General features: G+C 26.0%; 1 protein-coding gene across 1 annotated transcript; it reads left to right on the plus strand.

Annotated features, from left to right (window-relative positions):
- The first annotated feature begins 1,918 nt into the window (after nucleotides 1–1,918).
- Nucleotides 1,919–16,222, plus strand: LOC145834419 (myeloid differentiation primary response protein MyD88-like). Its single transcript, XM_082941844.1, has 6 exons — nucleotides 1,919–2,390; nucleotides 5,332–5,485; nucleotides 8,408–8,668; nucleotides 9,962–10,172; nucleotides 15,132–15,223; nucleotides 15,470–16,222. The coding sequence occupies exons 1-6, from the start codon at nucleotides 1,962–1,964 to the stop codon at nucleotides 15,622–15,624; spliced, it is 1,302 nt and encodes a 433-aa protein (XP_082797970.1). The 5' UTR covers nucleotides 1,919–1,961; the 3' UTR covers nucleotides 15,625–16,222.
- Nucleotides 16,223–16,613: the final 391 nt, after the last annotated feature.

The following is a 16,613-nucleotide window of genomic DNA, read 5'->3' on the forward strand; positions in this document are numbered from 1 at the left end:
TTGGTTTAAACAAATATATTGTACAACATTAAACAGCTAAAGTATAAAGTTAATATAAAATATGTTTTTTTTGAGTTTGGGTTTATTGGGTTGGTGCTAAAGCCCATAACAAAAATAGGACATTTTGGCTTTTTTATTCCTTGAAACATATATCTGAAAAAACATACATTTTAAACATTTTTTTTATATTCTTCTGTAAATTAACTTAATAATAATTAATAATTTTGAAGAAATAGGTAGTTTTTGTTTTTTTTTTAGTTTTGGTCTTAAATTGTGATCTTCCTGCTTAGTCAAAATAAAGTTTTTTTAGAAAATCTAAATTCACTGAGTAATAAAGATACTTTGTTAAAAATTTTAGAATAAAATAAAATGGTTATTTTATTCTTTTTATAAAAATATTTTTCGAGAACTAAAAAACATCTATAGACCCTTTTGTGGTTTTTTAGTTTATGATATGAGTCAAATTAAACCTGTTTTGTACAACGGATACAGTTTCTGTTTTTCAGTCAGTAAATAACAACATTACCTAAAGTGTTAATAAATTCGTCTTTAAACAATAGTAGGGAAAATTAACAAATTTATTTGATTAATAAGATGCTATCAATACTCCTCAAGGTTACAAATAAAGTAAGAATCTTATTATTTTGTATTTAAAGTTAATGTAAACTGTCATGTTAGTATTGTTTATTGAACAACAAAAAAAAGAGCGCTCAAAATTTTTTGGTCCTAGGACCTGGTGTATGAAAAAACCCTTCGGTTATTGATTTGTACACCATTTGCATTTATTTAAGTTTAACTTTATGTCCGGGACAAACTTGGATTAACATTAGCTTAGAAAATTACTTAAAACAACATTTTTTGGTTTTATTATGTAATTGTAATACTTTTTTAAAGTTTATTTTAGCACTTAAAATGTCATTAAAAGCTTTAGTGACATCATATTTATCTAAAAAAATACATTAGCCTTATTAAGTTGTAACAAAGTATGTTTATTTGAACCTGGTAGTAAACACATAATGAAAAAATGAATATTAAAACAAAAATAGTTAAAGTTAGTCTGAAATGATAGTTAAAATACTTTGTTGTATACATGTTACCCAAAATGGTTATTGTTAACATGTTAAACTGTTAAATAATATCATCAACCACTCTTTCTTTAAATGCTCACCTTTTACAGATACAAATTAAGTGTAAACAGACTAGTTTCTAAATAATAATAATCTTTAAGGAATAGGCAATGTATATATTAACTTTTGAAGTTTCAAGTTTTAATACTTTAATAAGTTGTAGTATATTCATAATTAACAAATAAAAATAAACCATTAAATTAATAAGTTTTGTATAAAAGAGTATACTTGAAAATTTAGTGTGCTCATTAATTTTTCTTTTTATGAAAAGATTTTGAAAAGTTAGAGAACCACTGAAATATTCTAGTTTTTGTACAAGTTTCTACTTATTAAACAGTTCTGGTTTTTGTAATTTAATATTACTACTGTACTTACTGTATGACTTGAAAAACTAATAAACAACTATAAAAAAACTATAAAAAAATGCTTACACCACCACTAAATTATTCAACTAAAATGTAAAAATGTACTTACTCATATACATCATATACATTTTAAGTTATTTTTTTTTATGTACTTATCAAGACAATCAATCAAGTTATACAAAAGTATTTTTTACAACATCTTAAACTTTTATTTATTATGAAATAGAGGTATAAAATTACAACTAAAAAAATTCTGTTTTTATAAACTAAGCTTTAGTAGAACCTTTATTAAGGCAATTGACATATTAATACTTTTAGTTTATATTATGATAAGTTATTGATTGTTAAATTAGGATTTGTAATTTATTTTTAAATCTTTATTTTTAAAAAATAATAAGATTAAGTCAATTTTTAAATTTTAGACTTGGTTTAGCATAGTTTAAAAACTAACATTAACATTAAAAAAAGAATGTCTAAAAAGCCATTAGAGCAAACAAATGAGAATCCTTTGTCTGTATTGGACCAACAAGAAGAGCTTGAAAAATTAAGTTTAAAAAGACAGCAAAATCTGACAACATCTGCTGATGATTCTCACAGCTATTTTGAAACTATGAGCTTAAACTCCTGCAGAACAGTCGCAACTACTGTAGCACCTCCTTTCAGCCAAGAAAAAAGTCAAGCCTTACTTCAGCATAAGCAGTTTTACACTCCGGATTACAGCAATGAACCAACTCCTCCATACACTGCTACTGTCCATGAACCATCATACTTTGAAATGCCCCTCAAAGATCTTGGTTATGAAACAAGAAGAAGACTTGGTGACTTTTTAGATCCTGAGATTCCAACAATACTAAACTGGAGGTCACTTGCTGATGAACTCGGTTTTACCTATTGGGAGGTCAGCTAATTATTTGTAACTTTAGTAATAAAAATTAAGTAATTATTACTTTTTAATCTGTAAGATTTTTGTGTGAGTCAGCTTTGTTCAGCTCTTATTTTTTTCTGTTTTCAAAAGTAATTTTTAATTTTGTGAGGTTTTAGTAAAAAAAAAACTCAAGTGCAAGTCCTTTAAAACTATTTGAAAAGTGTTTTTAGAAAAGCTCAGAAAGTCATATACATATTTATTATTAAAGAAGTTAGATATTTATATTCAATAATTTTAATTTCTAGTTCATACATAAGATTATCATACAAAATCAAATGTTTTCTATAAAAGGTTTTCAATCTCTTAATCTACCTAATAGCATGCATTTCCTCTGTATGATATCTAATAATAACTCCTGTTATTCTATTTTAATAAGTTTCTTATTAACATATTAATAAACAATTTCATAAATATATATATGGTCTTTTTGTTTCATTTTAACAGGGTTGCCACTCGGTCAGGAAAAGTCAGGAAATCAGGAAAAGTCAGGAAAAATTTAAAAAAAATACAAAAGTCAGGAAAAGTCAGGAAAAAATGGGGGGTTTTGAAAAAAAGTCAGGAAAAGTCAGGAAATTTGATAAAAAAAAAAAAAAAAAGTCAGATTTTGTCAGTTTAAATTTACAAAATGCCTTGTTTTCCAAAGCCTTCAAATGGTAAAAATTAATTAAAAGTCCTTTAAAGTCAGAAAAAAGTTCCAAAATTTTCCTAGAAATTTACAATTTTATTAGATTTTATTTTCAGTGCCTTCATCTGGTATAAATTATTAAAATATCCTTTTAAAACTGAAAAATTTTTCTATTAACATATTGAACAGCTTTATATAGTTCCAAGTGTTAGATTATGTATTATAGAATAAGTTTAATTTAAGATTTTAAATTAAAAAAGTCAGGAAAATTTTGGTAAAAAGTCAGGAAAAAGTCAGGAAAAGTCAGGAAATTTTACTCAGCTTGATCAGTGGCAACCATGTTTTAAGCTGATCTCTTATTTAATAAAAAAGAAATTAAATCTTTTTAAAACTCATTTTGTTTTTAACTTTTATTATTTGTTTTTATCAAAGTTGGACATGAGTACAAAGCCAGAGCTATTTAAATAGAAAACACATAATAAAAAAACAAGATTTAAAATAACAAAATTAAGACACATACGGATAGTTTATAAAATACATAGGTAGTTTTTGTACTTTAACAAGCAAAAACTTAGTTTACAAAACAGAGTATTATTTAACATGATATAGTTTTTAATAGAAGTAAGGCTAAATAACATAATAAACTTTGTTAAAGCAATTACATAGTCAATGTAGCTTATGAAAAGCCTTTTAAAAAGCTTTAGTGGGAACGGGTCAAAATTGCACAAAGACAAAATTGCACAAGGGGACTAAATTGCACAAAGACAAAATTGCACGAAAGCTCAAAATTGCATGAAGATACTTTTGCACAAATACAAATTTGCACAAGATGACAAAACTTGACGAAGAAAATTTTGCACCACAGGTCAATTTTGCTCAGAGGGTCATTTTTGCACAGGAGTAAAAAAAAGAAATTAAAACTAAAAGATAAATTAATAAAAAAAACAAAACAAAACAAAAGTTACTGATCTAGGGTAAAGGTTAGGGGTAACAGTGATAGAAAAAAATAAATGTAAAACAGAAAAAAAAAATTAAAAAAAAAAAAAATTAAATTAATAATAAAAAAAAAATTCAACCAGTGCAAAATTGTCTGCTTGTGCAAAAGTGTCTTTGCGCAATTTTATAATTGTGAAATTTTGTCCTCTTGTGCAACTTTGTACGCTTGTGCAAATTTGACAGCTACTCAGCTTTAGTAGCCTTATGTTAAATTAATTAAGTATTTATAGTTTTTTCTACTTTATTTTGACAAGATTTATATATCAAATATATCACTCAAAACTGTCCAGGACACTGTCACTATTCGTTTGTGATTTTTCTACGGCGTCAAGTAGATAAAATGGTCAAATGATTGTTAGAAAAAATTACAATTTTTTAATAAACATAAGTTCAAAACACTGTTAGGTTCAAAACCTTTTGTCAATAAGCTTATAAAACTAAAACTTATTTTTGCAACTAAGTTAAACATAAAGAAGAAAAATATTATGATGTAGTAATTCAATTTTTTTGTAACAAAACAGTTTTATATTAAGATTACTTTTTATACTTGTTTCAATTTTTGTTTTAGAAAGGTTTTTTTTTTATTCATTGATAGCATTAACTATTTAAGAACAATAAATACTTCCTTACTAAGATAGTTTTATTTTAAGGTTTACATCTGAAAAAATTTTGCTTTAATTTTTAATTCAGCTAAGTTAACTTTTACGTACAAAAAAAATCATTATAAAAAACTAAAAGTTTTATACTGTTTTCCCAATTAATTTTGTACACAATTTTGATTTACTACGTCATAGTATATTTTTTAGTTATTTTATTCTTAGTTGCAATAATATGTTTTAGTTTTAAAAGTTTATTTACAAAGAGCTTCTAACCTGAATGTGTTTTGAACTTATATGTGTATTTAAAAATTTGTAAACTTTTTTAACAATCATTCAACTATTTATCTATTTTATTCTAGTAATTTGTCATACAACATACTACAAGAAGAATTTAAAATCAGAGTACTTAAAATTCATTTTAATTTGAAGTAGACTTATAATTTAAAGTATAGTATTTAACATTTCAGATTATTAATGCATATTAATTTTCAAAACTTGGAGCTAAAAGTAAAATAAAAAGTGTTCTCAAAATAACAAAAATAATTTTTATATAATTTTAAAAGAAAAAGCATATAGTTGCTAATTAAAAACTTGTTCTTTATCTTTAAGTTTATGATATACAAGTTTAAAGTTTGGCCATTTTTTAATTATATCTACTGTATTTTAATTTTATAACAAAAACTAAATATTTTAGATCAAGAAATTTGAAGGTAAAGAATTTAAGACTCAAACACTTTTAGAGACGTACCATGCAAAAGAACCACATGCAAAACTAGGTAGTTTTGTAAAAATAATCAAAGACAAAATGGAAAGGCAAGACATAATCACTGAATTGAATTTAAGATTTCGTAAGTTAATATTTACAAGTCTTCACTAAAAAATGAAGTAAAATATTAAGATTAAAAAATCATATATTTATTTGTTAATAAAATTAAAAACTTTTTGCATCAAATAAACTTTAGTTAGTCCTATTCTTTTTATTAAGAAAAATATTCCGATAACATAATATACCAAATGTAAACTAATAACTTTATTAAAAACGTATTTTTAGTTGATTAATTTTATATTTTTACTTTTATTTTGACTAAAAATTATTATACTCTAGTCTCTTAATTATGTTAATAATATCTAAAGCTAGTAGTATTATATGTATTATTTTCAATTTTTATGTATTGCTAATTTTAAAGGTTTGTTTTTAAAATGAGCTTTCTTCCTTATAGCTGATCAATAAAGTTAATTAATTCAAAGTTCCTCTTAACTGAATTTTGAAATAAATAGCTTTTGAAAAACTTAAAAATCATTGAAAATGCTTTTATCAATTTAAGTTTACTGTTCAATTTCAATAAAAGAACCACTTTTAGGTATGATAACATATGATAAGTTTAAAGAGTAAATGCTTATATATTAATTCACTTAATCTTTTCTTAGTTATAATGTTAGAAAAGACCTACACTTAAATCTTTATTTCTATGAAGAAATAATGAACAACTTAATTGAAAAGAACCTATATTATTATTAAGTTTATTGTCCAACGAAGGACCTAGGCATTAAAACCTAAGCCGCTTAAACTGAAAGACACTAACATAAAAAGAAAAAACAAATTACAGTGATTAAATAAACATAAACATAAAACTTATACAAGGTAAAAACTGAATAAATTAAAACTTTCACAACAAAATATTCAACAATTCCAAAGTCACCAATCTCGAATTATACGTTCCAAAGCAACAAATCCCTGTAACAAGCATTTCTGTCAAATCTTCAGAAGCTGTCTTCATCTTGCAGAACATTCATCTCAGCTACTATTTGCCACTCGTTATGATAATTTTTTTTTGTTTAAAGTATTTCCTTAAAAATATACTCTATTTAAGTTAGCAGTTATTTTGTTGTTTATTTATAGTAAAAGAAACTTCAGAAAAAATAAATTTAGCTATTAAATTGTCCAACACATTTCTAAATCTTAGTTTTATTTTTCAAGCAAAGTTAAACACTTAGTAAGCTTTAAGTCAACTTAAGTTAATTTTAACTTGAACTAAATAAAAAATGAGTCAACTTGGTTTCTAACAGGGTTACACTCAGAATAACTCAGACTAGTATGATTTTTTGAAGGGTTAAACTGACTCCGGCTGTTTGAATTTAAAAAAAAATCAATCTAGTTTTGGTGTTTTTCCAAAGATTAAGGCTAGATTTTTTAGGTGTTAATCTTTTTTCTTTAAAGTTGTGTTTTTGTTAAGACTTTTTGTTACTATTTTGGTATTTAAACTTGATAAGTGCAACTTTTTATAATTTTTTTGACTACTAATACATAATTTTCTATTTTTTCATTAACAAATGCCAACCCCGGCTATAATGATGTAACTCAGGCTAGTTTTCGGTTACTCAGTTGGACTTTTAAAAAAATAGTTACAACCCTGTATTTAATTTTTTTTTTTGCTTTTACTATTGATCTTTTTTGTTTATATATTTTTTAAAAATCACTACATAGTGGTTTGTCTAATAAACTAATAAATTAAAAGTATTTTGTTAGCTTTACTACATAAGCCACAGTCTTTTATAAGGAACCGGCCAGATTTACTGAAAAAAAGTTGTCTAAACTGGCCAATTTAAAAAAAAGTTTCAATAGGCAACAACAGTATTTTCAAAATAAAACTTGACAGTAAAAAATGTATACAAAAGCAAATTCGAAATGAAATGGACATAGTGTAGACAGCACAAACTATTCACAAGCAAAAAAGAACATTTAGTTGTTCTAACACTTCAGACCAGAAAATCTTGCTTGATGGGCTGACCCTTGCTTTACTTTTAGATAAGTAGTAAAGATGTAAGAGAGAAAAATGAGTATTACTTATTATAAACATTTTCCACTTGGTCATATTTTTTACTAGCTTTTTGAAAACAAGCATATAAATTTAAAACGGTGAAGTTATAAGTTAATTTATTCTAACTGTTTTGATTTATTTTAAATAGATAAAAATAATGTTGCACCATTATAACTTTGGCTAGTTTTTAACAACTTACTGAAGCAAACTTTTATATATTTTTTTGATTACTTAACGACAAAACAAAAACTATTTAGGAGATTTTGGTAATGACTTTTTTATACTTAGTGTTTAGTTTATCATTGAAAAAAGAGAGATTCATTTTTAATCAAGCTGTAAGACTACTAGACGTTTTTAAAAGGCAGTTGAAACATAACTCCTACATCGAGATTAGCATAGTAAAAAGTTTTTCTTTATTTTATTATCTTATAGGTCATCGTAAAAAAAATTTGAACTTTTTTTGCTAAGTTAGGAATTTTTTTTGATAATTTCTAAATCAACAATGTTATTGAAATCTAGCTACCATGAATTAATTTAAAATGTTTGATATAATACTTACATTATTCAGAAAAAAATGTTATATTTTTAATAGTTGGTCTAATTTTTACTTTTTTGATTGCCAGCTGCAAAATAAAAATCTAAAAATAACTGTAAATCAAGTATTTATATACTGGTTTACTACTATGTAGGAGCATATTCTAAATTGATTTATTGAATATATTTACTTATAAGTGTTAGTTTATAAATAATTGGTTCCTATAAAAGGTTTAATTGTAATAGGTTAGAATATTTCGACGTGTTAAGATGTTTTATTTCACTAAATTATATCTATATATGTGCTAAGTAGCATTTATAACAACACATTTTTACTAGCTTCAAAAAACTTAGTAGCATAATGTTAATATTTCATTTTGAAACCTTATAAAGTTGAAGTTTAATTTACAAATACAGAACAAGATTACGAAAAGTATTTACGGCACTTGCAGAGTTGCCAACCTTCGTCAAGTGGGCCACCATTGTACTCGCAATTACCCACAATACCACACCAACCTTCAACATCATTTACATCACAAAACGCCATGAGGAATGTTATGAGCTACCAACGACCACAACCATCATCATCTATCATGCATCCACATGATCCTTTGACTCCTAGACTCTTCGGTTCTGAATGCTTGATACAAACGGATGAAATTACAACAACTTCTAGATGTTATTTGAGTTCTTGATGTCTTTTGATAAATATTTTTCTTTGATTTTCTTAGAAGTAGACATTTTAAATTACTTTAAAAAAAACTTGATAGTTTTATAGCATGAAATTTGTTATTTGTTATTCAAAAGATTTGATTTAGTTTCTAATATAACCACGCATAATAGTTTAGTAATCAATTTTTAAATGCAGTACTGATAATTTAAAAAGCTATTAAGTATATACTTATTTAAATGAATGATTACAAGTTAATTAAAAATTAAAAAGTTCACCTTGCACAGTGGGCAAGCCAGCGGTAATTGACTTTATTGATGATAAAATCAAACCTAGTATTATACGATATAAATTCTTAGATAAAACTAGGTTTCTACTTTTCAAAACTGGTTTGTTTCTTTTTTGCTTCAAGTGTTTCAGAAGTTATATAGATTTAAATTTGGCCGATTTTGTTAAGTTTTTGTGCAAAACTCAAACCCAAAAAATTTCTAAATATTAATAGTTTAAGCTTGCAACAACTACATCAAACATCTGAAATACTTACATATATATAACAAAACCTTTTTCTGATATGGTATACTTCTCACTGAAAAATAACATAAAGTTTTTGAAAACTCAAAATTTTTGAAGTTTATGATATTCCTTTTTTTAAAGAAAATTCAGGGGTGTTTTTTTGAAACTTTAGAGAAGACAGATTGTATAGTATAACTCTAAGTGCCTTGAGAAAAGCTACAATTTTTCTTTTCAGACTATAGAACATATTTCAATAAAAGAGGAGCTGCAACTTTTTTTATTAATTTTGATTCCTAGGCATAAAACTCTTATAAAGGCTTTTGAAAGCATCATCTTGATGACTATTTACATTTATAAAAAGTTTTAAAGTTTTTATTTCTTAAAAATCTTATTAGTTTTTAATATAAATTAAACTAGAATTAAGATAAATAAAATAAAAAAATCATAAATAGATATCAAATGTATTTTTCTGTAGATTTTTGCGAGCCAATTTTTGACATAAGTTATGAAGAATCTTGAGTTGTAATTAAACTAAAAAAGGCAAACACTGGTTGGGTTTTAAACTTACATTACATAACTTCTGAAATAATTGAAGCAGAAATTAAAAAAAAAAAACATTTTTGAAAAGAAAATATAAAGTTCTATCCAATTATGCATAACGTTTAATTTGATTTTCTAACCTTAAATATGTATTCAATTGGCGCTTGACCCCCCCCCCCCCCCCTTTTCAGCCCAATGTGTCTTGTAAACAGTTTGAATGTACAATAAACAGAACTAATTTTTATCAGTTTCTGAAACACCAAGCTCGACCGTTGCTGCTTCATTTAATCAGAACTATGATGGTTTTGTCTTGTATGACGTAGCTGATCGAGATTTCATCATGAAGGAACTTTTGCCTAGATTAGAGAAAAAAGAAGGTGTCAGACTGTTCATACCCGAAAGAGATCTTGAAGCCGGCGTTCAAGCTTATGATTCTCAACTAGTTCATATGATCCAGACGTTAGCTATTTGTTTTACAGTAATAATGATGTAAAATTAATTTGTGTTTTTATCTTCACACTGTTTTGTGATTTACATATTTAAGACTTTATTAAATACCAAGGTTAAGTGAAATTATTAAAATAATAAAACGCTATAAACTATGATAAATAGAATTTTTTTAATGTCACAAGGTATGTCACCTGACTGGAAAAATTGAATTTATGTTTATTTATTTAAATTTATTGGCATAAAATATCTGTTAGTATTCTTTTAGTTTTATTTTTATAAATTTCAATTGTAATGGATACAGGAATCGTATGCGTCATGCTAAATTAGATTTAAAAAAATAACAAAATTTAAGTTCAAATGCTTGAAAACTTTGAATTTTCCTTAAAAAAATTGAAAACCATAAGAAAGTAAATAAGTTATTAAATTGTGATATTTTCTTCTTTTAAGCATTTGATTTTTGTACTTTTGTAATTTGTAATTTTAATTTGTAATTTGTAATTTTTCTAAATATTAAGAACTTCAGCTTTTGTCTGTTAAAATGCTTGAAAAATTCTGAACTTGTAAAAAAAACTTGAGAATATTTTTTTTAGTTGACTGACCTGACCACTAAACTGTGAAGTTTTTTGTTTGTATTCGATTTTGTAGGTATTATGTCAAGTGTAAATACTTAAACAATTATTAGTTTCTAAAAGATATTAAATTTTTTTTTTGTTTTGAGTAGATATTATTAACTTTTTTACCATTAATATACTTTTCAAATGACAAGTTTAACAATTATTTTTGAAGGGGTTAGTATATTTATCAGTGAGAGGGGAGAATTATAAAATGAGTGAAATATATGTTATTTTACTAAATAATTTCTTTTCGGTACTAACTTTATATAAAAATTTGAGACAACAATTCATTTTGCAGTATATTTTATTTTTGTTAACTAAAAATTTTTCAAGCTACCCTTTTCAATAGTTTTTGTAGATAACTAAATAGATTTTTCTAAAATAGTAAAATTAATAAAATTGTAAGATTATGCGTCATAATAGGTAAATAAAATTACATGTACTAGGCGATGCTAATATAAAGTTGTTTAACAAAATTTAAAGTATAAAGCTTAAGTACTAGAAATTGAAAGTATTAATAGCAATTTTAATAAGAGGAAACCGACTTATTTAAACTTTCTTAAAATAAAATTAAACAACAAAAACAAAACTCAGTAGCGAATTTACAATAATTTAAACAAATTAGAGTTATAAACAAATTTTTGTTTGCATAAACTTGGCTTATTAGTTTTAATAAATATAGACTCTAAAACACTTAAATGATACATGTTACGTCCTTTACAAACAATTGAAAACATATTATCGTTATAGTATTGCGCATTCTAAATTATTTAACAAATGTTCACCTATTGCCGATTGACTTTTTATTGGCTTATTAGTCCCATAGATCATCCAGTTTCTCAAGGCGTTGGTCACATGTTGGTCCCTTCTTATGTGAAATCGTTGCGAAGTTCTCCCAATATACTCACTATCACAGTGGCATTTGTATTTATAGATTATATTGCATTTTTCTGGATCAGGAGTGAGATCTTTAACAATTCCGTTAAGTGGTTTTCTGGTGGAATGAGTGATTCTTAAATTAACTGCCCCAAAAGTGTTATCAACGGTTTCTAAAACTTGGTTTTCAAAAAGCTTAGCTTCCTTTCCTAAATATGGAAGTCTTAAATATACTACACATTTATTTGGGCCGTGTTTTGTAGGGCTGACAAGCTTCGCGGTAGTCCTATTGATTGTTTTTTCAATAACTTCTAAAGGGTAACCTAAGGAGCCAAAAATACTTTTAATGTTACTGATTTCTTCACTTAGTTTCACCTTAGAACATATTTTATGTGCTCGAAAAACTAAGCACGATATTAAGTTGGTTTTTTGTGAGGTGGGACAAAAAGACTGCCAAGGAATATATTGGCCTACGAAAATTGGTTTTCTATAAATGGATGTGTTTAAAGAGGTTGGTGTTTTTTGAACTAAGACATCAAGGAAAGGTAAAGAGCCATCAGATTCATGCTCACGAGTGAACTTAAGTGAAGGATGTAAGTTGGAGATTTGGTCAAATAAATCATCAAAATTGTAGTCTGTCTTGTAAGAAATAAAAATATCGTCAACATATCTAAAGTAATTAAGAGGTTTTTCTATATTCGTAAATAAAATGGACTCAAAATAGCCAACAAATATGTTTGCTAACACAGGACCCAGGGGGCTGCCCATCGCGACACTGCCGACTTGTCTATAGATGTAATTGTTGAACCTAAATTCTACGTTCTTAGCTGCCATATAAAGCAAACTCTGGCATATCTCTTATGGAAACATTGGTGGATTTAGATTTGAATTATAAAGCTCGTTTACACATATGTTTATGGTTTCATCTAAAGGTACATTTGTAAAAAGACTTTTTATATCGAAAGAACACATTTGGTCGGATAAACAGGGGTTATTACGTAGATTGTCAACAAAATTAAAGGAATCTTTTACGCAAAATTTGGAAAATTTGTTAGAAACTTGACTTAAGATAGGAATTAAAAATTTTGCAATTTTATATTGGGAAGAATTTATCATATCTAAGATGGGTCTGCATGGAAGGCCTTTTTTTATGCGTCTTCGGAAGTCCATAAAGTTTAGGGCATTGGGATCCAGTTGGTCTAATAGACTCATAAACATCTTGGGAAATAAAACCTTTAACATACCAGCTTCTGAGTTTCTTTTGAAAAGCCTTCTCAATTTTAACAGTTGAGTCAGCTTTTTCAACCGGGCCTAGCTTAATAAATTTAGATTTGTCATCTAAAATAGCATTCATTTTGTTAATATAATCCTCCTTATTTAAAATAACAAAAGAAGTACCTTTATCTGCTTTTAAAATAACAATTTGATTATTTGATTTCAACGATTTGTAGGCTAAATTGCAACTTTTAAACATTTTAAAATCTGCATTGTTTATTCTACTATTTTGTAAGGAATAAGATAAATCATATAACTTAGCATAACATCTATCTAATTTATTCTGCGTAAAAGGTTTGTGGTGTTTTAACTGTCCAGTAAGAATTTCAAATTCTGAGAAAATACATTCTCGTTGTTGTTTAAAAGGTACGGAAAAATGTAGACCATTTTCTAAAACAAACTTTTCATTTTCATTTGGGACGTAGTCAGAAAAATTGTTGATGATTTATTTGACCAAATCTCCAACTTACATCCTTCACTTAAGTTCACTCGTGAGCATGAAGCTGATGGCTCTTTGCCTTTCCTTGATGTCTTAGTTCAAAAAACACCAACCTCTTTAAACACATCCATTTATAGAAAACCAATTTTCGTAGGCCAATATATTCCTTGGCAGTCTTTTTGTCCCACCTCACAAAAAACCAACTTAATATCGTGCTTAGTTTTTCGAGCACATAAAATATGTTCTAAGGTGAAACTAAGTGAAGAAATCAGTAACATTAAAAGTATTTTTGGCTCCTTAGGTTACCCTTTAGAAGTTATTGAAAAAACAATCAATAGGACTACCGCGAAGCTTGTCAGCCCTACAAAACACGGCCCAAATAAATGTGTAGTATATTTAAGACTTCCATATTTAGGAAAGGAAGCTAAGCTTTTTGAAAACCAAGTTTTAGAAACCGTTGATAACACTTTTGGGGCAGTTAATTTAAGAATCACTCATTCCACCAGAAAACCACTTAACGGAATTGTTAAAGATCTCACTCCTGATCCAGAAAAATGCAATATAATCTATAAATACAAATGCCACTGTGATAGTGAGTATATTGGGAGAACTTCGCAACGATTTCACATAAGAAGGGACCAACACGTGACCAACGCCTTGAGAAACTGGATGATCTATGGGACTAATAAGCCAATAAAAAGTCAATCGGCAATAGGTGAACATTTGTTAAATAATTTAGAATGCGCAAAAAACTATAACGATAATATGTTTTCAATTGTTTGTAAAGGACGTAACATGTATCATTTAAGTGTTTTAGAGTATATATTTATTGAAACTAATAAGCCAAGTTTATGCAAACAAAAATTTGTTTATAACTCTAATTTGTTTAAATTATTGTAAATTCGCTACTAAGTTTTGTTTTTGTTGTTTAATTTTATTTTAAGAAAGTTTAAATAAGTCGGTTTCCTCTTATTAAAATGTACTTAAGCTTTATACTTTAAATTTTGTTAAACAACTTTATATTAGCATCGCCTAGTACATGTAATTTTATTTACCTATTATGACGCATAATCTTACAATTTTATTAATTTTACTATTTTAGAAAAATCTATTTAGTTATCTACAAAAACTATTGAAAAGGGTAGATTGAAAAATTTTTAGTTTACAAAAATAAAATATACTGCAAAATGAATTGTTGTCTCAAATTTTTATATATGTTATTTTCAAAGTCGAGAAAAAGTGAGCTAGCACTCTGAAAATAAAATGATAAATAAGTTTGTGACAGTTACAAAATAATTCTAGTTCCGGAAACAAAAGCATTATGATATTTTCAATAGCCAATATCTAACAAACTACTATGAAACTTAAAAAATAAAAAAGTTACTAAAAAGTTTTTTATTAAAATTATCTTTAAAACTAATTTAACAGTTAACCAGTTTTATTTGTTTATAAGCTAAGTTAGGCGCCGAACAACAAAGTTTAGAGAAAATGTCAGTTAAAATCAGCTTGTTTTAAAATCATTAAAAGTTTTCATCAATCAAAGTATAAGATATTCACGTCAAATTTTGATAACAAATGCTGCGTATAAAATAACAAAAATTTTCGTATGAACCCGAGTACATAAAGTTTTTTTTTCAATTTAGACAAGCTCCATTTTTTTACCAAAATTTGAATTAGGATTTGTTTGTAGAATTATACATCAAATGGATAATCTTAGCCCGGTTGATTTTAAATTAAATTTTATAAAATAAAATCTTTTAACAGGTGTCAAAAACTCGTGGTAATTTTATCTAACGACTTTTTAAAAAGTCATCGAAGCCAATGGGGGCTTAACTTGGCAATTTCAATAGACCCTAGTTAGTTAATTTTTTAATAATAACATATATAAAGTTTGTTTTATCAAAGTTATGATTATGTTAATTTTGATATGAATATAACTTCGTTTTTTTTTGTGTTGTTATCTAATATTTATAAACAAGTTTTTTACTTTAAACTTTAAATTTAAAACTTAGTTTTTTTTCTATTTCATATAAAAAATTCAGATTTAAACAACTTTATTATCTCGTGTATGTTAAACACCAAATATTATTATAAACCTTTAGCTGCCAGTAGACAAAAAGTGATTCCAGTTATCTACAAAACTATCACTGAAAACAATATATTGTCTGGTATAAATGCATGTGATAGAACTCGAGTTTTAGATGATGAATGGTTTTGGAACAACTTAATTCGAGCTCTTAAAAGTTCAAGAAAATAGTTTTGTATAGCAATATACAAACCTAACATTTTTAATATTCTTTGCTATAAACTATCAAGTACTTTTATATATTGTAATCATTTTTTGCACGAATGTAATCTGCTTGTATTGTAAATAAAATCATACAAGTTAATTGTGTCACGACTTTTTTCTCATGGACCTTAACTAAATGTTTCATGGTACGCTTGTAAATTTTATGTCTATTTCGTCACTATCTGACATTTGTTTTTAAATACTTTGTAAATTATCAAGATTTAGAACTTTTTTTTCATCTAACCACCATTGCACGAAATTTTACTTTTATACAATTAAGCTGCAAACAGTTGTCATTTTTATAACCAGCATAGCATCTTGATCATTTTGAACTATTAATGAAATTATGTTTTATTATTCGTACTATAGTTTAAGTTTTTCTTTTCTTGATTTTAACGCTTTCAATATAAGTTTTAATCATTTATCACTCTTACAGAAAACCTTATTGCTACGTTCGCTCTTGAATAGTTTCAAGCCATATTAAAATCCATACTTAGTAATTATCACCTTAAAAAGTTATTATTTTACTTTTTCGTTGTGTTATAATAAAGTCTTTTTTCAATTCTTATGTAATTTCATTTATTAAGTTTATTAATTAAGTGTTTAGGTTATTTTATTTTAAAATAAGCAACAGTTAGATTATACTTCTATTTTAAAAAATAACTTAATTTTTGACGTTTTGTAAAAGTACCCATATAGTTTATGCATCGATATTAAATTAAGCAGCTTGCTGTAACACCAAGTTAAACTGAACTGTGTTTACTAAATGATAACAAAAAATCACTAGTTTTGAACAAAATATTTTAAAAATTAAGCAGGAAAACTTTTTTTAAAAGTTATACTAAAAGACAAATAAAAATTTAATCTAAGTATTTATCAAACTGGTAACTTTAAGCAGATGTTTTAAACTAAACGTTGTAAATTTGCTATGAAATTTGTTTAAGTGACATTTAGTG

The sequence above is a fragment of the Thalia democratica genome, chromosome 4 (assembly GCF_965202585.1).
Source record: "Thalia democratica chromosome 4, ktThaDemo2.hap1.1, whole genome shotgun sequence".
NCBI lineage: Eukaryota > Metazoa > Chordata > Thaliacea > Salpida > Salpidae > Thalia > Thalia democratica.